At 43.4% G+C, this 26,028-nt stretch overlaps 1 protein-coding gene across 15 annotated transcripts in view; it reads right to left on the bottom strand.

Moving 5' to 3' along the window:
* ZNF398 (zinc finger protein 398) overlaps window positions 1-26,028 on the bottom strand; it is a 48,766-nt gene that overhangs the window by 6,102 nt on the left and 16,636 nt on the right. For 14 of the 15 annotated variants that reach the window (XM_074315199.1, XM_074315196.1, XM_074315198.1 and 11 more), the window contains 4 exons: window positions 14,540-14,935; window positions 7,981-8,107; window positions 7,349-7,462; window positions 687-800 (listed from right to left, as the gene is read on the bottom strand). In XM_074315199.1, the coding sequence (XP_074171300.1) occupies window positions 687-800; window positions 7,349-7,462; window positions 7,981-8,107; window positions 14,540-14,935 (751 nt within the window). Of the gene's footprint in view, window positions 1-686; window positions 801-7,348; window positions 7,463-7,980; window positions 8,108-14,539; window positions 14,936-17,882; window positions 18,199-26,028 lie in introns of those variants that run through there. The other variant, XM_019739364.2, reaches the window with a different exon arrangement.

The following is a 26,028-nucleotide window of genomic DNA, read 5'->3' as shown; positions in this document are numbered from 1 at the left end:
AAATCCTTCACGATCGTTAGCTGTCTCTTTACTTTCCCTGAAAACGCAGCACCCATTTCTGCTTCATACCTTTGCCTGTTCTGCCCTCCCATTTGTAGAATGCATCCCCCTCTTTTCCCAAATTATACCCAACCATATCACACCAGTCTTCTAAGGCCCAATTCTAGCTTCACGTCCTTCTTTAGTAAAGCCATAAATACCTCAACTAAAACGGACGTGTGTTCTCCAAACTTCTCATTTCTTGTATGTAAGTTGTCCACTGCACTCACCCTTGACACTCAACAACAGGCAGGCCTGGTGTTATGTGCGTGTCCCCAAAATGTCCCCAAAATGACATTTTGGTCTCCATTGCTTGTCTCCTCCCCGCCTCCCCGCCCCCTTTTTGTTCTATCCTTTCTACATGATCTTTAAATGTTCGGTCTTTCCTCCTCATATTTTTGGTCCATCTGTAGGCACTTATTTTTCTTCCTCTGGTAATTCTAATTTGTCTTTACATTTGAGAGTGTGTTCCCTCACTTAAAATTGATCTTAGTTTGCTTTTGGTTTCATTTCTAACTTACGGAGCATTCGCTGCCCCTTCTTCTACCACTTCCTTGCCTCCACAAGCCCATTTCACCTGCTGTGTCGTCAGCCGGTCTGGCATAAGCTGGGTCTGGGCAGGAACGTCTCTTCCACTCATTACTCACCGGCGTAGGTGCTTTTGTATATGGCACTCTCCTTGGGCTCCTGTGGGGCCCCAACCTGGGGCTCTTCCTCTTGTTTTATCCAAGACAGAATATCTGATGTGGAAATGCCAGGCTCTATTTGTGGGGGGAAAAGAGAATTGAATCAGGGAGTGGAAATAATTGTGTTGGTTTGTTGAACATGTTTTGCCCATTTACCTGTAACTATAACAACAAAACTGAACCAACCTTTAAAAAAATGCATATAACATCTGGAGAGCCAGTTCAAAATGAACCCAAATTTACATATTTTTACATGATACACTCAGCTTGATTCACTATTTTCAGTGAGCCCATTTCAAAACAAATCATAATTTTTATTTTGGAGATGACACGCTGAAATAATCTAGGATCAACAGTAGCTTTACTTTCATTAGCATGCTACTTTCAAAATGTTTTCACTTTTTTGCCTCACAGCTTTTTAATGAAATAATGAAGGAAGGAATTAGTCTCTCCATTTTAAGTAGAGAGGGCCCACAGGTTAAATAAATTGACAATAAGGAAGTATCTACGGTGAAACATCATTGTCAAAGTTTTGCTTTAAAAGACAGCAGGAAAAAAAGCAAAGAAACAAGATTGACCAAACAAATTTTTCTTAAATGTTAATTAAAAACAAATACATTTCCAGAATTGGAAAGTCAGGTCAGTTTAAACACAACCCTGACTCCTCAGAAACATACTTTTCAGGTTCCCAATTGTCTTTCTAAGAGATCATATTACCTTTGCCTATTAAATGATACAGGTCATTGTTTCCTGAACTCGGATCGGGAATAGTATTTGTAAGCCCCTCAGGCCTTGGGGAGTCTTTTAGAAAGGAAAAAGATCAGCCTCCAAAGGCTTTGCACATAACATGCCTCATTTGGTCAGTGCAGCAACAGCTGTGCTTGCTCTTCCCACCGAGGCCTATATAACCTTTTTTGGCCTCAAAGGACAAGCTGGCAAGCTGACAAGGTCCAGAGAGTAAATTTAAGCTCTCTATATTATTATTTCTCAGAAAAGCCTTGGAGGCAGGTCATGACTTTATTCCTAGCAAATGAGAACTCACTCGTTTTTTCAATGCTTTAAAGTGAGTTAGAGACCACTGAAATCTACAGGTGTATCCAAAGCAGAAGAAATAAGAGGTTGGACAGACTAAGGCCCAAATGACTGTCAGGTGATGCAGAGTGGAACAACAGAAGTTTTAGCACATGCAGCAGGCTGGCTTTCAACTTCCTATTTTGAGCTACAAGGCTGGACTGTATTAAACATACTCCAACCTTATCTTTTGTTTTCTTCCTGTTTTTATACGCATACATACATAAAGAAGCAGGAGGGGAGAGGCTGGGTACGAGGAAGAGGATCTTTTAACAGGCATCCAGAGGATGAACTATTCATAAAAAATATGAGATTTTCTAAATGCTCAGGTGCTTCTCTGTATCAGTTTTCTGAACAATGAGTGAGTGCTCTAGAAACCTCCAAAAGTGATTCACGTGGTTTTGCCTTTTTTTAATTATCATTATCGTTTTGAACCCATAGAATGTTATACACTGGCTGAGTTTCAATCTACTGCAGTCACTCTTTTTAATGCTCAAATTACCCCCTTTGGCCAGCAGGAGCCCCCTCAGATCAGCTCTATGTCAGTTCACATCATCAAATATCTACTTTTCTTCATTTCTGGTATCACAAACTATCCCAGGTTCATCTTGGACATTTCCTGCTCCAAGACACAATCAGTGGTCTTTCTGAGAAATGGAACTCAGAGACCACAATCTGGATGATAGGGTGCTAAGTGCTGACAGGCTGTCACTGCTCCTAGGTCTTTACAGTGAATGGAGCTACAAAATTCATACCTTTTAGGAAAAGAAAGTATCTATAAGATTACAGGGTTTTAGTTAAATTACTCGATATTACACTTGTATCTTTTCTCTCTTACCCTGAAAATTTTGATTTCTAATGACATTAACCTAATCTTTGCATTTCTGAATACATTGTTTCAAAATAATACCGATACTATTAACAAAAATATGAACTCAACTTTCAATATTTTTGTGGTTCTTTTGGTCGTTAGGACATATCCCTCTAGGGATAGAGTATAGTTAAACTATTATGTTTTAAACTCATTTGAAAGAAATCTACTCTGTATTTGTCACCAGCATGATATACAGTTTAGTTATTTCAGCATGTGTTTGATTTAAAAAAGTGTTTTTACTTATGTAAAATACTTACAAGATTCCAAAATCAAAACTATAAAATACAGTACATTCAGAGAGGGCTAGCTTCCACCTGTAGTTTCTCTCTCCCTGAATAGGTAGCCATCCTTACTGGGTTTCACTTTACTCTTCAATTGTTTCTTTGTGATAATATAAGCAACTACATACACATCTTAGTATTTTCCCTCTTTATGTGGTACACTACACAAACTGTTTTGTACCTTGATTTTTGACTTGACAATATATTCTGGACATCTGTTCCCAGGAGCTTACAGAGATCATTCTCATTTCTTTTCATAGCTGTGTAGTTCTACCGCTGTTTATTCAAGAGTCCCCTATTGATGGGCCCTTGGATTCTTTCCAATCTTGTCTAACAATATTAGTCAGCAGCCAACCATAAAGGCTATGGGGGGCTAAAAAAAAAACGAAACAAAACAAGCCAGTTCTCCAGAAATGTAAGCGGCTGTTGTTATTACAGCTCACGGGCTAAGTATATTTTCACTGAACTTGGGAAACCCCAGGAAGCTAACCATCCTTTTTGAAGAACGATGCTAAAAGTTCCTCTGGTCACTTGTACAACTAAGTAAATATTTATTTCATTAAATAATTGGTTCTCACCACTACAGTCATAGTATGCACAGCATACGGTTATATCTACTACAGTCTAGTAGGAGTGTATAACCTGAGGACCTTTTGGATGTAAAATAAAAGGAGCAGGAGAACTTGAATCCTAACACAGATACCTGTGTGGTGACAGTATGGCAATTGCCAGCCAGGTCACCACAAGCACTCAAAGCACATTCCTCATAAGCCTGACGAATCCCAACAGTGGATACTTAGAGAGACACAAAATGAAAGTAAAATCATTGGTTCACGCAAGCAGCAGGCTTTGGAGAAAGCCAAAGAACAGAGAAAAACTGCACACTGATCAGGTAAAAGAAAGTCAATAAATGCTGAGGTGTGAGAGGTGGTTAAAAATAGAAAGGCAGGGGCAGCCAGTTAGCTCAGTTGGTTAGAGCATGGTGCTCATAACACCAAGGTTGCCGGTTTGATCCCCGCATGGGCCAGTGAGCTGCGCCCTCCGTATTTAAAAAAAAGAAAGAGAAACGCTGATCACAAGAACATACAAAATTGTAATGTCTACACTGGCTGAATGTTATTTAACTATGAGGAAATCTGATTTTGTGTGTGTGTGTGTGTGTGTGTGTGTGTGTGTGTTTTAAACATGATGGCTGAAAGCAGCTGGAACCTTGAGTTCTGGGTGTACAAAGGTGTAATAAATTAAGTCAGTTAAAACTGGTGCTGAGATCTGAGTTCTTAAGCAGACAATAAGAAAATGCTTGCTACATGAGACTACCCTTGGTGAAAATATAAAAACATTTCTTGGAACTTGCTGGGAAACAGGTGTGGGGCTGTAACGCAGCCAGCTGACTGTGTTAAGCACTCGTATGTCTAATAACTTAAAACCTCTAAGTTGTATCATTTCCAGGATGATTCTTATGCTCAAAAAGGAAAAACTAAAATAAAAGGATTATCCCATTGAGATGTGCCTTAATCGCTAATTTTGTTTAGGAAAAGATGGTCTTGCTGGGCAGAGTGACCAGGGCTAAACATGGGATAACGGCAATGCTTCTGAAATGAAAATGGTCAGAGAAGTCTCCCCAGGATCACAAGGTGTAGAAATGAATTTATTTTACTTTTGGGTCATTCTAGAATCTTGCCTTGAGTCCATGGCTTCCGAACCAGAAGGGCTAGTTAATTGACTTTCAGTAATTATTATATTGGAACATCTTGGGTCAAGTTTTTCTCCAAAGAATTCCAAAAAATTGGAGTTCAATATTAAAACTAATGGACACAATATTGAAAATAATGGACACATACACACAGCTGGTCTGCAGTTTGGGCCTAGTAATAGAGATAAAGAAGAATTTCAGAAAAATCTCAAGTTTATATTTTTCTGTATTCTCCCATTCACTACTTACTATTCTCTACTAATTGTCCGTAATTTTTTCTAAGATACTAGGCATCAACGACTATTCCACAGAAATAGAATTAGTGTCCTCCACCTAGTATTCATGTGAAACAATCTCTTATGCGCCTTAATGACCAGACTGTCTAATATTATTGGCCATTGAAAGGAACCAGGACTTTTTCAATGGGTTAGGACAAGGAAACTCTAAAACAGGGCTGTGTTAACACAGCAGGTGTGAGACTGCCTATCCTTAGAAAGTCCTGCTTGCAAGATTGGCCCTTGGCTGGCAGAGTTCCTAGGACGTTCCCGGAATGCTGAGCCGGCCTCCCTGGGCCTAAGCTATGTGCCAGGGCGATGGATGCTGACCACTCGCTTTCCTTCTGGGCATCTGGAATTGTGTCTGTGCTCGGCAGAGGACACCGACATGATCAGCTCTCATGAAAACCTTGGGCCCTGAGTCTCTAATGAGCTTCTCTGGGAGCCAACACGCTGCCAGTGTTGTCACAACTCTTGCTGGAGGAATTTCGTGTGTCCTGTGAGACTGCACTGAACTCGGGACGCCGCCCTTGGGCTCCTCCACACTGCCCTGTGTGCCTTTTCTCTTTGCTGATTTTGCTTTGTATCCTTTTGCTACAATAAATCTTAGCCTTGAGCATGAGAATATGCTGAGTGCTGTGTGTGTCCTTCTAGCGAATTACCAAACCTGGAGGTGGTTTTGGGGACCCCCAACACAACCCGGAATTTTTTTTTTAAAGAAAACAAGAATTGAGGCAGTACTGGAAGGACACAGGAGACAATCTGAAGTCTTCTCACTTGCCAACTTGACAGTTTTAGCAACACAGAGAAAAATCATTGAATTAATAAAAGTCTCAAATACATAGTTACACATAAAAGGAGGGAAATAAAAAGATAGACACATTTTAGGGTTTTTTAAAAATGATATATATCCATCAGTTGGAGTCATATGACTCCTATCCTCAAATTCTGGTAAGTATCTAGGCTGTTAATCACCAATGAAAGCTAAAATGATAAAGAATCAAACCGGAGTATTAAATAAATTCAATGCTTATACTGTTTGTTATCTTTAAGTAAAAATGTATTAATGTACATAGGTTGACTACCCACAAATGGAATCTTAAAAACCAAGGTAAAAACAAACTGATACGATGACAGGTAAATGAAACTTTCATGAATCATTACAAAACCAAATTACTTACCTCTTGTTCCATTTGTCCCCCGAAAAAAAAGGACACACTGATTTATACTTGCATTTATAGCCATGTCAGGTAACTAATAAAGTAACCTAAGGAGTCATTTCCAATAATGAATCTTTCTGTAATCAAGTCACCCATCTTTATTTGTGATATGATTTTAGACTCATTACGTACGTCCATGACATAGATATTAATCAGACTCGACCTGTTATGTTGCCTACATACCATCACCCAAACATTCTTAAAAAAAACGTGTGGTAGATACATGCATACCTCAGAGAGCATGTTCGCTTAAGAGCTGAGCACTTCATTGTATGTGAGATTTACCTCAAATGAAAAAAATAAACAAATACTGAACTCTAGGTCAATGATATTCATGCGGAACTATTTAGGGGGAAATGTATTATTTGTGTGTCCTGATTTTGAAGTACATTGAAAATAGGATGAGTGGATGGATAAAGGGATGTGCAGAGATGGGTACATACGTGACATGGAAGTACAGTAAAATGTTAGTGGGAGAATCTAGGTGACAGGTATCTAGGTGTAAAATTATTAGGACTTTTCTGATTGTTTGAAAATTTTCATAATAAAATGTTAGACAAAAAAAACAGTGTGTGGGACAGGGGGGTTGTAACATAAGTTCTTCTAGTAGAGATACCTGGAGGATGAACTTTTTATGAGCTTTCTATCCAGCAAAGAACAGAGACGGTGTGAAATTTTTCAGATAGCAGAGGTGGGACTTGAGAAACAATACAACTGGACTTTGCTAGCAGTCCTTCCCACACGGCATCAAACAGCTGCCAACCAACAATGTTAGGGAGGGTTAATTAATGATAGCTGGCTCCCACCCCAGGCAAAGACCACTTTGGGGTCAGCTGGGTAAGTGAATCTCTGAGGACTATGCAGACCTCCAGCCCCTCCAGCACTTCAGACGTACATTTCCCAGAAGCCGTTTCCCTCCAAACGAGCACCACTGCTTCCGCTGCCGTCTAAGGACAGGACATGTTTATTTTACTAACTAATTAGGTATCAGAACCTTTGTCATGGAATGCCATTACTAGCCCTCAGATGTGTGGTACTGATGGGTGAAGGCATGGCACAAGGTGATCTCTAAGCTCTTTCCTATTTAAACGCCTGAGATCCAGTCACTGTCTCGTAGGCCTGGCACTGAGAGGCTCTAGAAGCCGCTAGCCCTGCTTCCTAAGTGCTAAACAGGAAAACAAGGAGTGGATAATCTCTTCTCCCACTTACCTTCACTGGGGTCAGGGGGAATCTCACTTTCCTCTGGCCCTGCCTGGTCCTCTGTATTATGTTCTCCTTCTGGCTGAATCTGAGATAAGACATCAGGTTGATTCATGGCATAATCTAGGAGAGGAAGAAGGGAAAGGGGGAATGATAAAAAGATAAATGAGAATGACAACCAGCTGCCATCAACTAATGAAGGCTTTGAGGTCCACAGTCCAGGGGAATTTCTTTTAGATTCTAGATCACTTCTCCCCACCCATTCACCTCCAACTATGGATGAAATCTATTAGGAAGGCAGGTAGAAGGAGAAGTAATGTGTGGGGAAAGTCACATGTGCTACTTCAGCACGGACGAGTAAGTGACAGTGTGCCTCAAGGGGGGAGGGGCAAGGCCCTTTCAAAGTGAAGGACAGCCATGGAAATCACTGCAGCTGGAACACCCATAACCTTGACCTTCATTCGCTGCCCTATGATAAGGAGAGATTGCGTTTCCTATTAAGCAAGGGTGAACTGGAAATCTTTGGTTTAGAAGCAGAACGAGGACAGAGTGAAAATGGGGACCCCTGGAGGAAAAGGGACTGTTCGGAGCCCTCTTGGAGCTGCTGTCACCTCATTCAAAAGGTGCCGACTTAGCCTCACCCATGGAGATGAGAGACTCGTAGTTGCCCTTCATGATATTCTTGTAAAGTTCCTTTTGCCATTCTTCTAATTTTTCCCACTCTGGAGTGGAAAAGTAGATGGAGATATCATCAAATGTCACAGGCACCTGAAATTACAATCACACTGAGGTTAGTCCCTCCCACTGCAATTCAATCATGCAATAAATCTTTACTGAGTGCCTGCTAGTTATAAAAAACTATGTGAGATGCTGAAAGGATAAAGGAAAAACTTAAGACACAGATTCACCCTCTAGGAGTTGACAATGTTTTCAAGAAGAAAGGAAATAGCTCTAGGGCTGTAAATTTTGGGAAGGTGGGGAACATTACTTAAAAACAACCACTCACAGAGATGGGTGCAAATGTGAAGCAGCATTTAATTCAAGTAAGACCACATATTCTGAATATTCACTAAGTACAAGGCTTATCCCAAGCACCAGGATGATAAAAATAAGGTTTTTACTTAAAAGGAGTGTATGACTATATTCAAATTAATGACGTGGACAAGAAATTTTAGAAATAGAGCTGCTGGGGCTCGGGTGAGTCTAGAAGAGGTGGGACTTTGGCCAGTCCCCAAAGACAGGGAAGTTATAAACAGGCCTCATGGGAAGAGGAGAAACATTTAAGCATGGAAAACGAGCGTGCATTCAGCGGACACTTAGGCATTCTGTCTCACTGGAGTCAAGGTTTCACATAGGGAAATGTCACAGATGGAACAGAATCACCCCCACTTTCCAGCATAGTCTTGTCTAAAGCTAGTCACTTATCCCTAGATAAAAACTGGAAGGTTCTTCTGTTAAAAAAACAAAAAACAAAACACACGCACACACAAAAGTTGCCTGGGGAATTGAAAGTATCAAGTATGGACTCTGTCTGCTGGCATGAAGCTCTCCCCAGGCTGGTGTTTAGCTGTTCCCCATCACGGCGGCTAGCTCTTCCGCCTTCCACCTGACAGCCTTCAACAGTTTTATTCTTAAATATGAGCTGGCTACGAAGCATCAATCAAACCATTTAGAGAAAGTCTGCCACATGAACAAGACTAAGAGAGGGAAGAAATGTCCGTGGAAAAAAACAGAAATGCCTAGGCAATAGAATTAAAACAAACAAACAAACAAACCAAAAACACCTAATTAGTATTCCCACAAAGATTTAAGAGATATTATACCCATAAAATAAAAACAGGATGCTATGGAAAGAGGAAAATCAGTGAACAAGACTGACTCCTGGTAACTAACATATACACACTTTTTTCAAAATTAAAAAAATTCAATAAGTTTAGTGGTTATCAGAGGGTGAGAGGGGTGGTAGATGAGGGTAAAGGGGATCCAATATACGGTGATGGAAAGAGAACTGACTCTGGGTGGTGAACACACAGTGTGACATATAGATGATGTAATACAGAATTGTACACCTGAAACCTATGTAACTTTACTAACAAGTGTCACCCCAATAAACTTTAATTTTAAAAAAATTCATTAAAAAGATTCATATTCATCTTCATAAACTTAACATATCCTTTAAGATTCCAAGGTCTATACAATACTATGAGGCAATTGGGTTTCTTTTCTCTGTTTCATTTGTGTCATGTTTTTCCCCCACTAGAAATGTTGTTCCTTGGAGGCTAGAACCATAAATTGCTCATTTTTACATCTTGCTTGGCACCTAACATTGGGCTCAGGACAAATGTAGATACTCAAGAGTTGATTTTTATCTAACTTCACTACACAAAAGACTTGTGACAGCTCACAACATCAACATTATGATAAAATGATGACAAAAATAAAGGCCTGGGATGGGCTGCGGGTTCAAGGCTGTGAACAAAGCACACAGGGCCTTCCCTGCCCTCCCACCGTTCACTGCAATGACAGGAAGACCGAGAGGACTAGATCCATAACAGCACCAAGACTGAGAAGGAGAGTCCATCGCTAGATCAGAGTTTTTTTGTCGTTTTGTTTTGTATTTTGTTGTTTTTTTTTTAACTTTAATTAAAGTTTATTGGGGTGACAATTGTTAGTAAAGTTACATAGGTTTCAGGTGTACAATTCTATATTACATCATCTATACATCACATTGTGTGTTCACCACCCAGAGTCAGTTCTCCTTCCATGAGACCAGAGTTTCTCGTGAGTTTCTCACTGAGACCCTGAGAATGGCGTGGGCTGCGGCCCGAGGTGCATGAGGAAGCTGCACCTCTCTCAGGAGGCACAAGAGGGACTGTAGTTGAGGCATCTAGGGAATTCCAACCTCAAAGCCAGCGTGCACTGAGCAGGAGTGAAGGTGCTTAGAAACTGCAGTTGGAAGGTCTATCTTTAGAATAGTAGGGGTTCCTCACTGTCGTCCTCATCAGCCCTGACAGAGAGAGGTAGCAGCAGCACTCACGCCAAAGCTGAAACCACAAACCGCATCTCTAAGAAAAGTACCAACCACCATGGAGACAGCATGGGAGCCCACTATGGGTGCTGAGAGCTCAGACCACGCCTCCTGCTGGCTTCTGGGTGCTCCCAGCACTGCCTACTTATTTGCTCTTTAACACAGCATCTTATAGTGAAGCCCACCTATATCAAGCACGGATGGAGCCAGCCCTCCCCTGCAAAGGAAAGATCCTTTGGCTAAACAGACTTAGGCGGTGGCTGAGAAGACATGCCAGCTTCCTATAATTAACTTACTAATCAGTCAAATCCTTCATTACAAATATGAATACACAACCAAGGATTACTCAGTATTAAAAAGAACACCCTAGGGGTGGCAGGTTGGCTCAGTTGCTGAGAGCGCGAGCTCGTAACACCCAGGTTGCCGGTTCGATTCCCACATGGGCCAGTGAGCTGTGCCCTCCACAACTAGAGTGAAAACAACTTGGCGTGGAGCTGATGGGTCCTGGAAAAACACACTGTTCCCCAATATTCACCAATTAAAAAAACAAGAAAAAACAAAAACCTAACAGCACCAAGATGAACAAAGACTACAAATGATCTTAGAGGAAAAAAACACATGAAAACTCAAACCTAATACACATTCCCAGAGAAATTCAAACAGATATTGCATTCATTAAAAAAATCCAGGCTGCTTTTTAAAAAGGAGAAAATATTCTTGAAAATTAAATATATAATCATTAATAAAAATTAGATGGGAAGGTCATAGCATTCTAGTTAAAAAGTTGAAAAATATCAGGGAAAACTTAAGAGACAGAGATAATAATCCATCACCTGTCAAGCAGTAGTTCCAGAAAGAGAACAGAAAAAAATGGGGAGAGGGAGGAAATAATATAAAAATAGATTCATTGAAGAAAATTTCCCAGAGCTAAAAAGATACCAGTCTTCTGAGTGAAAGGTCACATCAAGTGCCCAACACAAATTAAAAAGACTTACACCCAGACATATCCTCAGTAAAGTTTAGAAAAATAAGTACTAATAGAAGATAAAAGCTTCCAGAGAGAAAAAATAATTTCTCACAAGCAAGTGAGAATTGATTTGGTAACAAACTTTTCATTAATGTTATTTGATAGTGTGAGACAAAGGACCAATGCTGTTAAAATTCTGAGCGAACTGGAATATTATTCAGCCTTAAAAAGGAAGGAAATTCTGGCTACAACACAGATGAACCTGGAAGCCGTCAGTGAAATAAATCAGCCATAAAAGGACAAATATGGTGCGATGTTACTTATAAGAGTTGCCAAATTCACAGAGACATACAGCAGAATGGTGGTTGCCAGGGGCTGGCGGGAGAGGGAGCAGGGAGTTGTTTAACGGGGACAGAGTTTCAGTTTGGGGAGTTCTAGAGATGGATGATGGCGATGGCTGCACAACAATGTAAATGTACTCAGTGCCGCTGAACTGTGCACTCAAACATGGTTAAAATGTACATGTTTTGTGTATTTTACCACAAGGTAAAAAATTAAGAAAAGAATTCTGAGGGAAAATTATTTTGAAGTTGGAAATCCAAGTAAGGGCAGAATTGAGAGCATTTTCAACAAAGTAAGGACACAAAAGTTTACTTCCTGTACATCAATCTACTAAGTCTTCAATATATTCTAACTTCATTAAGAAATCTTTGAAAATAAAATAAAGTAAAATGTAATTTGATATAAAAAAAAAGAAATCTTTAAGGGAAATCACAGCATTGTTTTAGATATGATTTTGTTACCTATTTATCCAGGTAAGACAGTAAGTAACTTTAACCTACCTTTTCTGCTATTCTTATGGCGAATGCTAAATTTAAATTACCCCCAAGAACCTCTGTAGGGGCTCCAGCTACACCAGGAAAACACAGCATGGGGAAGATTCTCTCACACACTGACTCTGACGACTCTCCCAGCTGTGTCCTCCTGGAGAGTCGGTTATGGTCACTGTCTCCATTTTTCTTCTCCTCCCCTTCACTCTCCGCCCGCTGCATTCAGTCTCCTGTCCCCACCACCGCACTGAAACAACGCTGGGCAAGGTGACCAGCGAGGTCTCTGCTGCCAAACCACATTCACTATCCTCATCTTTCTAGGCCTCCGGGTGACACCCATACTCACTCAACCCAAACGACAACCTCTCCTTGAGGTGCGTTTTCTCCTGCCCCCGTTACCCCACCTCCTCTGCTGGCTCCTCCCACCCGGGAACAGGGTCCTGGGATCCTTTCTCTGGCTCCCCCACGTTCTCTGCGGGAACCAGGCCCAGGCTGGTGACTTACAATACAGCTACACATCAACGACGACTTCTCACCGCTGAGCTTCAGGGGAAGCCCACTTCCACGTCTCCTGAATGCATCCCAGGCATCGCAAACCTAACACTGCCTCAGGAGAACTAATGCCTTCCCACCCCAGGTGGTCCCCATCTCAGCACAGGCCAACAGCCTGAGTCACCGAACCTAATGTGGTGACGAGCCTCTGCTCTGGAGCCAAGTGGGTTACAATACAGCTCCGTCATTGACACCTAGTAACGATATGATCACGGACGAGTCAGGGTTCCGCTGAAAGTAACCACAGCATTTAGAACAGTAAGTTCTAAGTGAATTACCACACAGGAAACTTACAATTACTGCTGTTCTTGATTCCTCATTTCCTCTTTCCCATCAGTAAGTCCTATTGTCAGCTCTACCATCGAAACATCCTGACTCTGTCCACGTGTTTTCATGCCCACTACTGCTACCCTCATCCAAGCCTCGCTCACCCCTCCAACTATTACAGCTGCCTTATTTTCTCCCTGCTTCTTTCTGTTCTTACCCCCAAGATACATTCTTCACATAGCTGAAGAGTCTTTGAAAATGTAACTCCTCTGCTTAAAACCCTCCAATTTCTTCCCTTAGAAGCACTAAGATAAAATCCAAATTCCTTACCTTGGTCTGCAATGCCCTACATCAGTGGTTCGTAAACTAAGTCACGTATTGGAATCATCTATGGAGCTTTGGAATTATTCATGCCTGGGCCCCATTCTGGACCTAGTGAATCAGACTCTCTCTGTGTGATGGCCATCAAAATGTAAAAGCCCTCCAGCTGATTCCTACCTGCGGCTGGAGCTGAAAAGCACAGCCCCAACCGACCTAACCCCGACCCATGTCTGTAGTCACGCCCCTGGCTACTCACTGCATACCTGCCACCTGCCCTTTTCTCTCCCTCGGCGCTCCAAGTTTGTCTGCACCTTGGAAACTTTGCACTAGGCATTCTTTCTGCCAGAAGGCTCTTCTGCAGAGCTTCTCACCGTTGGGCCCTCCCTGTCATTCAGTCTCAGGCTAAATATTAGCTCCTTTATGAGACCTTCTCTGACATCCGGTCTAAAATAAATCGCCAGATAGCACTTTCATTTTTGTCAAAGTACTTGATGTACTCATTTTCTTGTTTGTTTATATGATCTTTCTTTTCCCCCTAAAATTTAAGCTCCAGGGGAGCTTACGGTAATTGTTCACTCCTGTGCCTTCAGCATGCAGATAGCAAGCAAAACAGTGAAGGGTTCAAGAGGTATTTGTTGAATAAGTAAATAAATAAATGGGCAGGCCTGGGAACTGGCTGCCTCCAGGCTGCCTTCCACAGCTTAAGAATGGAGTTTATTTCTGTTGTTTTCTGGGCTATTCCCTCCGAAAGGCTGGGCCCGCACACTTCTGCGAAGGGTGCTGACAAGGTCTATGTCCACCCCAGACCTACAGGTCACCCCAAAGCCTTACAGTGACCATTTACTCTACATCCCTTCCCAGTCCACCCTCTAACTTGTTCACCAGAATTGCCAACAAATTCAAATGGACTGATTTAAATGACAGTGAATTTAGTTTCCACACCAAGATTGCGGCAGACAGGTTAACAAAGAACAAAGTGACTTGGGGGGTAATGAGTAGGAGAAAGCAAAAGAGAGAAAAAAAGTCCATCTGCCAAATGGCCCACTGTGTACTGGAGAGCTTCCCAGCCTGAAGTGTGACACTGAAAATGATCACTACATTGAACATGGGCTGCTTCCCAAATAGATGAACACAAAGCAGCTTCATGGTTCCTTCAGTCTGACTGACCCAGGCTACCCTTACGACCAGTTCAAAGACCAGCGGTACCACTTTCCAGCTGCAAGTGAAGGGACTACCTTTGGGATGTCTCCTTTAATGCCCGGGGGCAGCCGCAGGATCCAGAAGTTCCTGTTTCTCAGCAGGTTCTCCAGGTTCTCCAGGCGCCTCTGGAGCAGCCCGTACTCCTGCAGCAGGGTCCCCAGCACGGCCCACTTGCCCTCCAGCTGGTTCCCGAGGTCGGCCACTGTCTTCTCACAGCTGGCCAGCTTCTTTTCGGCTGTTCCCGTCCGTCCTTCTAAGTGCAGGAGTCGCCGGCTGTGGACCTCTACCTTTCTCTCTATAGCCTGCACAGCGGCCACCACTGTCCACAGGGAGATGGCTGCAGTCTGCAGGTGTGCCTCGTTTGCTGCGGGCGGTGTGGGGAGAGGAAGGGGCTGCAGGGATGTAAGGCATTCGGAGTCCCATTCAGAAGTCTGTGCAGTGGAGACACGAGACAAGACACTGAGTATTAGAAGGAGCCCTGATCCAAACTCAGATCACATAAGGACTGCGTAACTAGCCAGCTGAGATGAACTAAATCGAGTTTTCGTACTGTCTGCATAAGCCTCGTCTTTATGGAGCTCTTTGGCATCAAAAGCCAAGAGAACTGCTACAGTGGGTCAGGGACGGATCAGGTAAGACAGTGAGCGAGTGAAATGGGATCAAGCAGCAGCCTGGCATATTCCCTGGGATGCCAGTCGTGCACAGGCTCAAGCTGCTGCTGCCTCTGTCTGTGGGAAAGGCCTACGTGCCCCAGGATCTCCCGGGTTTCGCCGAGCCCAGTGCCCTTGATAAACCCCTTATTGACTTGAGCTCTGGCCCTGTCCACCACCCTGCTTACAAACCACAACCGCACCATTCTGTAATAGCTGAACAAGCTTTGAAGGTTGAGTCTGGAGAAAACATGACAGCTATTTTCAAATGTGTATGGGTTACAAAACAGAAGGCAGAACAGACTTGTTTAATCTCACACTGTGCTAACTCCAGAGGGCAGAACTAGAAATCCACACTGAATTTTCAGGCTAGCAAACTTTGGCCTATATAAGTAACTTTTTGAATTACCTTTTCCAGGAAAATAATAGGCGGCCCCTTACAGAATATACATTGAAACAGGGCATAAAAAGAAGACACCACTACAAGAAATGGGTTGGACATGACGATGTATTTCATAACCGGCTCTGGCCACCATCTCCCACCTCTCGAGTTTACCATCTTATTCTCACGTCAGCGGCTCTGCAATGCCACTAAACCCTGACCACTCCGTCTGCTCCTGGTTGATCTGCCTGCTCCAGGCTTTGCATTCTTCCTCGTCCTCGACGGATCACTTCAGTCACCTTCAATTCCTTCACTCATCCGTCTTGCTCAGCAAAACTTCCTTCACTCAGCAAACCTCCAGGTTCGAATCAGTCCAGTCGTTCTCATTCTCGAGTCGTGTGTGCAGGCTGTGAAGTCCCACAACCGGGTAACCTGGTGTCACTACACACCAATGGTCTCTCAGCTCAGGGGGGGACTCCACACTGCCTGACGCCCCCATGTTTCTTTTCCCATTCCATGCAGGGGCCGCTACAAACTCCCGGCCCTGTGCTTAAACTTTTATTACAATGCTTCTCAAACTCAGTGTGCATAAAAGTCATCTGGAGGTCTCATTCAAATGCAGGCTTTGATTCAGTAGGTCTGAGAGGAAAATTGAGGTTCTGCATTTTTAACAAGCTCCCTGGTGACACCAATGCTGCTGGTGCAGAGAACACATTGAGAAGGAAGACTTGTGGTCACCGTGGGGCCCGTCACTCTCAAGAGATGACATGGAGAAGTTAGAGTAATTACACCACAACTCTCTCAACTTTTTCTTTTTCTTCACACTCCTTCCCACTTCAAACTCATTAGTAACTTAACCCATGATTTCTTCTTTCTGTCCCCCAGGAGAAAGGTTCATCCTATTTAAAACTAACCTCTCCACTCACGCTCCGAATGCCAACTTCTTCAACAATTTTAGGTGCATTGTTCTCTTCTCTTTTTTATGGTCAATATTTCAATCTCTCCTGATTCTTTTCCATAAGCTAGACCTGCACTGTTCAATATGGGAGCCACTTGTGGCGGTTAAGCACTTGATATGTGGTTATTTTGATTGAGATACGCTGTGAGTATAAAATACACACCAGATTTTGAAGACTTAGTATGGGGGGGGAAATGTAAAATGTGGTTAATTTCTTAATTTTCATTGCACATTGAAGTATGTGGTGTGCATTGGGTAAAATAAAATAGATCATTAAAATTAATTTCACCTATTTCTTTTTACTTTTTACACATCACTAGAAAATAGGAAGTTTTATATGGCTTCCATCATATTTCCATTGGACAGGGCTGGCACAGATACGTGAGCACCTCCACCATATTTTAAACAAAGACTGGAAAAGGAAAAAGAGGTCCAAGGACAGAGATGGCATTCCCTCTGCTCTGCTCTGCTCCCCACCCCATGGCTGCTGCTCCTTCTTTTTCGTCTGCTTTTTTTTTTCCTCTTTCCAGTCACTGCTCAGTAGCCCAGTCTGGCTCCTGACCCACTAACATGGCTCTTCGCGGGGGGGACCCCAGGCTTCTCAGTTGGCAAATCCAAGGCATACTTTTCAGTCCTATGTCACTTGCTTAGTCCCGGCTCATTCTGCTTGGGTCTCGAGTGCAGGGCCCGTCTTGGTCATCTGCAGCCCCAGCAACTGGCAGAGGGCGTGGGACCGCAGGCCTACAGGCAACGTCCTCTGAACGAATAACCACACGCAAGGCAATCCCACGCTCGGCCCTGGCACCCGTCATTCACTCGAAAGCAACGACAGAAGGTCTCCTGTGGGTCCGGCACGGTCATGCGCTGGGCACCGGGGAATCCCTGTCCTCACGCAGTCCTTCCACACGCCTAAGCGCTTGTTCCGGTCACGCCGCATCTGCGGGGTGTGGGGTGTGTGTGTGTGTGCGTGTGTGTGTGGACGGCGCCCACAGCTGGCGGAGGGCGGACGAAAAAAACGCCACACCAAGCCCACCGTCCTGCGACAGGCGGGCTGCAGGGGGCTGACACCCGCCCTGCACGCACTGGAAACCTCGGCTGGGCTGGGAGCCCCGGACCGCACACCGAGGCGCGGGGTCTCCGGCGAGGGAGGGGGCGAGCCTCCCAGACCCGCACTCCGCGTGGGGCTCCCACCCGACACTCAGGCCCCACTCCAGCCGGCGGGCCCCGAGGGCGCCTGTGCTCGGCCGCTCGGTCTGCGCCCCGCGCCGGGCCCCGCGTCTGACAGGCCGTGCTTCCCGCCCTCCTCCCTTCCCGCGGGTCCGCGGTCAGAGCCCCACGCGCCCAGACCCTCCCCGGCGCGCAGCGCTCGGCGCACGGGCGGCCCTTACCGGAGCCGGGGTCGCCTCGGCCATGGCCCTGCGCTGTCCGGCCCGGCCCGGAGTGGCCGCCGCCGCACGGTCCCACACAGGCCGGCCCCCGGCCTCTCCGCAGGCGGCGTCCGCCCGGCCTGCCTTCCCCGCCCGGGCTCGCGCGGCCGTCCGGCCCGGCTGCTCGGGGCGCGGAGACGCGGCAGAAGCGCGGGGCGACGGGCCAGAAGAGCTCGGGTGGCGGGCAGGCTCGGCGGCTGTCCACCCGCAGCGGCCTCTCAGCTGGAGCTTTGTGGGCACCGAGCGCAGCCCCGGCACGCGCGCGGCCTAGACGCGCCGTCCGCGCGCCCGCCCCTCCGCCGCGCGGCGCGCCCCCTGCCGGCCTGGCGGCCGCTCCCGCCCCCCGGCTGGGCCGGCTCGGCTGCTGCGTGGTGGTTGCTGTAGGAACCGAGTGCGTTGTTTGCTCACACGCCCGGGGGAGCTTAACAGGTTGCAGCCTAGGCGGCCAGCCGCAAACCAGGGTTCATCCGTGGACTGTTTTCTTCCTGGAGGCCCACGGCCTGAAAGGAGGCGCTCGGGCGGGACGCAGCCCAATTCAGAAAGGAGGAAATGGGAGGAATGCGGGAGCTCGGGGCGGGCAGGGCCGAAGTGAGTTTGCGGGTCAGAATGACTGACCCAGGGCCACAGGGCTGTGATGAAGAGCACAGTCGCCATTTGCAGAAATTGCAAACGTGGCTTCCAAGGTGAAGCGGTTCATCTCCCAGCTGGCCCCTGTTAGGACCAGAATTTACTGTACAGACGTCCTTACATCCGGACCATTTAGATTATGGTTTGCTGGGTCTGTGCTAATGGACAGGAAAGAAGCAGCACGCTTCATCTATCTGTGGAGGTTGTGTTTCCGGTTGACAACCGCATAACCCCCAGTTTCCAACAGTCCTCATTTCAAACATGCTGAACACGAATCAAAGTCCTCCCAAACCTGTATTTCAACAACTGAATCGAGGCAATGTCCATAACAGCCAAAGTATATAAATCACAAAAGTATGAAACCCATCCTGTTGGGGCACCTGCTAAGCTATTTTTAGACCTTAGCTACATCTGCAGTATATAATTTGAGGTGTACCTGAATATATATTTTGGTAAAATGGTAAATGATAAATTAAAAATTGCAATTTTATGCATCAGAATATCACCATAACAGAATGAATTTCTGGAAGAAAAAATCTTAATTTTCTTGGAAAGGAAATTCATTTTTATAATTTTATTGTTAAAATGTAATCAATAGAATTTTAAAGTTTGACTTTAATGCAAGAGCAGTAATTTCACTGCTGGATATCTCCATGGCCATTAAACAGGGATATTTGCATTATTAAATAAGATACTTTCAACTGAGTTTTGTGGGGCAACAAGGCTAGTTCTGCCAATATACTAATGGTAATATCGCTACCATTAACTAAATGTTCCTTTCTATTAGGAACTTATTACCAAGACTTTTCTCCTTTTGAATTCTTGGTCTTGAACATTTTTTGGATGGGGATGGCATTTCATTGAAGCAATTTCGCTGACTGAAGTTCTGCGCACCATTTCAAGAAGATGCATGATATTTTCGGAAGTAGATTTAAGATTATCGGGCTCACTTACATTTTTGGTTTCCAATTTCTAATATTTTTGTCTGTCCTTGCTGCTATACACAATCACTAGAGAAAAATATGTCCTTAAAGTTTGGATTATAAATGTGACAATGGAACAATTGATTTTCAAGTTAAGAAAATAACTGAAGTTTCCACCTGCATCTTTGCTTTCCTTGTATGCACACCAATTTCAGCATCTTACCTGGAGTAGAATCAAAGGGAAATCTTTTCAGCAGAAATCATGTATGCACAGCAATTTACTCAGCAAGTTTCAACAAACAAACTGCTTTCTATGCAAGAAACTGTTTGGTAGTAAGTATTGCTACATAATGTTCTCTGGAAAATACAAAATTAAGGCCTTCTTTATTCTATAAGCCTTTGAAGGACATTATAGGTGCTGTTCCATCTTGTTTAAATATTTTGTATATGTACATGACAAGACAATTTCATACTCACTTGTGTATCATATAATTTGTTATTGGCTGAAGAAAAATTGTGGAAGTGGTCTATAATCTCTGCTTGCAGCCAATTATATTCTATTAAATCTTTTTAAAGCTATAACCATTTCTGAATATAAAACTAAAGGGTATAAACAAATTATAGTATGCTTGTGCTCATAACCTTCACTGTATTTGTTCCATAGTCAATGGAACAAATTCATGCATTTCTCTTTACTGATTTTACAATCCATAAAGTATTTCTTGAAGTTTGATTCACTATGTGTGTGAGACCCAGGAATCTTTCATCAAGTAAGGAAAGTGGAAATATGGTTACACTAATCATTAATCCTCTGTGTTGTCAAACCTGAAAAATTAAGGTTGATTCTTCATGTCCAAATGTCACATGTACCATGTACTGTGGTAGCATATCTAATAATTTCATTAACCTTTTTGTACACAGCAAAATATAAATCAGGACAAAGTTTTTAGGAATATTTTCTAAAAGAAATCAATATGTAGAATTCACAGCTTGGGCACATTTCAAAAATCCTTTTTCTTCAACTGCTGAAAATGGTTATCAGTCTATAGCCATGATTTCTACAAGTTTTACAAAATATTAGTCTTCACAAATCCCAAACCATGAGGCATAGTTTTATCAAAAGCATTCTTGTAAAGTTAATTGTTTAGAGAGAACAAATTTATTTTGGGTGTCTCATTTTATCTACACTTTCAACTTTTTTCCCATGTTCTCTATATATTTTTAATCACGTCTCAAACTTGATTTTTCACTGTGTTGTACATGAGTTTTTTTCATCCCTGTGAAATTTTGAGGTAGCCATGTTGACATTCTGCTTTTAATTTATCTTCCTAATATGTGAAAAATTACCCAATAGGACTTTTCTTTTTAAGATTCACAGACTAAATGGAATTAAATAATTAAACATAATTTTCTAAAGACTTTTATTTAGTGTTATGAATGCAAGTGCACCAAACAATTCTACAGTAATTAGAATTATGATATAATCTAATCTTCATTATTTTGTCATGTGCTAATATTTATATTTTTATAAACATTTGTATGTTCAAAAATGATATAATGCTGTTTCTAAAGTTATCTCGATAACATTCTTTCAGTATTCACATTAACTGTTAATATATTTATTTATTTCAAAAGTCTCATTTATTATATAGAATCAACACCTTCCATAATCCTCAATAATTACTGTAGCATTTTAGTTTTGCAATGCTAAAAATACAATAACGTATACTTCAATTGACTGTTAACATTTCAACATATAAAGTACATCATCAATTTCCAAGTGATTATTATCCATCTATGCTTAAATTATGGATGTTGTTTTTAAATTATTTAAATATTTTTATATTTATATGATGTAAATAGGTTGAAATTATTTTGTATTTTTACTGCCAATGGCCACTGAAATTCTGAGGTTGACACGTTTACTTTTCCTGTTTGTCTTTCTCCATTCACATTTATTATTCTTTTTCTGTGCTTTGCTTCCCAGGCCTCTCAGCCTCAGATTGTCTAGTATGTTAACAGGCACCTCTTTCTCCCTACCTGGAAGTTTCCTTGGTTCGCTTCTCTCAAGTCCTAATCTTGGTCCTGCATTATTTCCCTACAAACTATTAAGCATAAAGCCAGCATATTAGGCAAAAATCATCTATAGTCAAAATTACCTTGAACATCTATTAACTTGCTCCAATAGTATAGTATACGTGGTTTTATACAACTCTGTACAGCAATTCTTATATACACTGATGTTTCAGATAAGGTTCCAAGGGTCCAAATGACTTGCTTGGTGTCATAAACATGGCAGATGATGGTAGAAACAATATCAAAACCCAGGTCATTCTCACTCTAAAACTCCAGCTCTTTGCACCGTAGCTGGCTTCCTTGAGGGTAACAACTTCCTGAAGTCAGCCAGAAAGAACTCTGGGGAAAACGGAGATGTTTAAAGTTGATTAGTGATGACCTAAAGCAAGATTCTTGTGAAGCCATGTAGGGAAACACCTTCCTTACTCGAGGAGAACAGAGCCACTGACCTGGGGTGGATGGCTTAGGAAGTAAGCAGAATCTTACGAAACAGCTGCATCCATGCCTATTCATGATTTCTTGTCTTCTGAAAGCATGAAACACACACCCAGAGGTCCAGCTGCCATTTACACACCAAGTGGGTAACACTTGGTAATGTCCCTCAGGTGCTCGCCTTTCTGCTCCCTTGGGCATATCATGTGAGTGTCCAATAAAAAACATTCTAACCCAGAAACTTAATTAGGCTGAAAACTGCAATCACTCAAGAAAAAAACATGCCCCCAACTTGGAAGACCCAGTAGCAGCTTAATAAGAGGAACAGCCACTGGCCACAACAGTGGACACGTGGAGCAAACACTGACTGACTCGCTCGTTGGCGGCAGGGAAGGGAGGGGGCCCTGGAGAAACGTGAGCCACCAAGTAGGTCTGTGAGCCCTGCAGACACTCAGAGGAATGGGCTTCCGTGGCTTTGAAGGCTCATGAACACTAGTTAGGGGCCTACAGCGAACTTCACTGTGATAAAACACAGGCTGTCCAAGCAGTACAAGTGGATATTAGAATAATAAGAACCACTTACTGTAAGTTGAGAGGGAAGTAAATGGCATTAAAATGTTCTAAGAGGCGTGTGTTACCCAGAAGGAGGGTGAAGTTACTGGTTAACCATAGGCTTTGAAAAATGACTATGCATATGGAGTATGCAGTATAACTCCTAAAATAGAAGAAACAGCATTTATATTTTTCAAATTGGCAGGGGAAAATAATGACATAATGAAAATCTCAATCAATCGAACAAAGATGGAATGAGGAAATAAAAACAAATAAGTGATACAAATTAAAAGCACAGAATAAGGTGACAGATTTGAATACAAATACATCAGCAATTACGTTAAAAGTAAATAAATTAAATGCACCAGGTTAAAAAATTAAAAAAACAAAGATTGTCATGCTGGTTTAAGACAACTAACCAACTAGTATATTCTATTTACCAAAGACACATCTAAAACACAGGCTTGATATCTAAACCCAACAAGGGCAGTATAAAAAATGTATAGGCCATTCTTACTCATAACATAGCACAAAATTAACTAAATTATGATCAAACTGAATCCACAAATATATAAAAATGATAGAACTTCATGACTAAGTTGGATTTATTATCTGGAACGCAAAGTGTGTTTCATTTTACAAAAAGCAGTAAGTGTGATTCACCATGCTAATAAACTAAAGGAGAAAGCTCATATGATTATTTCAATAGATGCACGAAAGGGGTTTTCATAAAGTTTCACATAATCTATGATAAAAAATTTTTTGCAAACTAAAAATAAAAGAAAATTCCTTAATTGGATAAAGACCATTTACAAACAGTATAGTCCACAACATTGTACTTAATGGTGACATACACGTCGAAAGCTTTTGTTAGAAATCAGAATGACACAAGAAAGCCACTGGCAACACCTTTACTCAATGTTATATTTGAGGTCCCAGCTAGAACAATAAGGAAAGGAAAGGAAATATATATGGAGTAGAAAGAAGTAAACGAAAAGTTTACATTTTTTAGATGATGTGATAATATGCGTATTAGGAAATCCAAAAGAATTATAAACAAATTATGAGAATTAATGAGTGTCTAGGGAGACTACTGCCACAGACCCTACATTTCCTTACCCCCTTTAGCCTGGCAAAACCACAACATTTAAAATGATACCCAAGAAATCATGCACATTTTAAAAGTCTAAGTTAATGAATATCTTTATCTTCCTCTCCAATTACATAAACACTTTCACTGTTATCACCCCATTTCTTATATGTTATTGCTAACCAGTATTTTAGTTCTATCTTCAAAAAAAACTTTATAATTGGACATTAATATTGTGTTACATGGTCAACGATTTTTAATTTACTTACATCTCTTACAATTTCTTTGTTCAACTTTCCTTCTTGTATCTCACACTTCCCATGTGGGCTCATTTTACTTCAAAGTATATATTTACAGTTTTCCTAGTGAGTGTCTCTCGGAGGGAAGCTCTTAGCGTTGTCTGTTCTTGCAGAACAGTTTGGCTGGAAGACAATTCAGAGCTGACTTATGTCCTCTCAGCACAGGGAATGTGTCATCGCATTACCTTCTGGCTTCCTTCGCACCTGTGCAGAGTCGCCCGCAGTCCAACCATTGTTCCTTTGTAGGTCATCTCAGAATTCTCTCTGGCGACCTTCAGAAGACACAGGCCTCACCCCCAGCCAGGAGATCAAGCTCACATTGGAGAGCACGCACGGGGGCCAGGTGAGGCTTCAGCAAGAAGAGAGGGAACTGGAAGCCCTTCACCACCGCTAGTGACTAGAGTGCTGGGGGCACCCAGATTTGAACTGGGGACCTCTTGATCTGCAGTCAAACGCTCTGCCCCTGAACAATAACCCCCACCACACCAGTGAGGCCCGATAAACCCCCTTTCCCTGTGCAGACACACCCAGAGCTCCTGCCGACGCCCCTACAGCATGGGTGGGCTGAGCTGCCAGACCCGCTCTGCTGCTGACTCACTCCAGCATTAGAAGACGCAACAGCTTCCCTCGCCCCACAGCTCCACGACCTCTCCACCTTCAGGCCCTGGAGGAGGGCAGTAACCTGGGGAGCATCCCGACTGCTGGAAGGGTCTGCTGTCACATCTGTATTGCGGTTTTTGTGCTGAGCACCTGAAAACAGAGACTCAATGCCTGATGGCCCGGCCAAGCACGCAGCACCTCAGAGCGAGGACACACGTGGCTGGATGCGGACCAGAGCTCTGTACGACGCCACACCCGAGGATGCTGACCAATCCTCCCCTGTGCGCCAAACCTCCGTGTGTCCAACCCGCTAACTGCTGGGTGAGACGAGCCGTCTGAAGAAATGGCTGGAGAAGTGACAGTCTCAGGGCCCCAAGCCCACCTCTCTGTGCTCTGCTCTGTGATCTGGTCTGTGAACCACGCTTCTCCTCTGCCAGGTGGCTTCCTGGTTGGTCCTGCCAATGGGCTCCACAGGGATGGAAGGTTGGAGCAGGAAGAAGCACTTGCTCCCGCCGGCCTGCTCCGGCTTCCTGTCAGTGTCACCCGGCAGTGACAGTCCATTCCAGTAGCAACGGTGGCTGCCATGTTCAGTTTGCTGCTCACAGCCCGGCCACATCACGACCCTTGAGGGACACTAGTGTCTCCTTAGAGATCTGAGTCGCCGATCCGCAGAGATACTCCACAATCTTGTACGATTTAACACGTTTGTCCCCTTGTGTTTGTCCCCCAGACCCTGCAGTGGCGGCTGCTTCTACAGAAACTACTTCCATGATAATAGTCTTCCCTTTCAGCCCATTCAGTTCTAATTCCTGGTTCTTGTGGGTAGAATTGTATCCCCCAAAAGGATACGTTGAAGTCCTAGCCCTCAGTGTCCAGGAACGTGTCCTTATTTGGAGTGGGTCATCAAAGATGGAATTAATTAAGGTGAGGTCCCCATGGGGAAGCATGTGCCCTTAATCCCATATGACCCGGGTTTTTGTAGAAGTGGAAAGACACACAGGAGGGGACAGCCATGTGAAGACAGGCAGAGACTGGAGTGATGCATCTACAAGACGAGGAATGCCAAGGAGTGCCAGCAAACACTGGAGGCTGGAAAGAGGCAAGGAAAGACCTTCTAGAGCCTTCAGAGAGAGCGTGGCCCTCTCACACCTTGATTTCCGACTCTGGCCTCCAGAGCTGTAAGAACAAAGTTTTCTGTTGATTATGTCACCCACTCTGTGGTATTTTGTTACAGAAGCTGCAGAAACTGATGCACTGGTTAACAGTTGTTTATGTTAAATTCTGTTACATTAACCCCTGTAGTTTTTCTCTCTGGACTGCGCCCTGGAAGACAATGAAATTGGCGTCCTAGGGGAGGGGACCATGGGTGTCCCAGGAAACAGACCCTCAAAGAGGGTGTTGGGGATGGATTTGGTCTTGTCCTTGGTCTGCAGGGCCATGCCCAGTGCCTGACTGCATCCTGCATTGGAAGAGATGGTCGTCAGTGTGCTGTTCCGTGGGCTCCAGCC

Source organism: Rhinolophus sinicus, linkage group LG11 (assembly GCF_036562045.2).
Source record: "Rhinolophus sinicus isolate RSC01 linkage group LG11, ASM3656204v1, whole genome shotgun sequence".
Taxonomy (NCBI): Eukaryota; Metazoa; Chordata; class Mammalia; order Chiroptera; family Rhinolophidae; genus Rhinolophus; species Rhinolophus sinicus.
The sequence above is the reverse complement of the archived record's forward strand: the minus strand, read 5'-3'. Positions and strand labels throughout refer to the sequence as shown.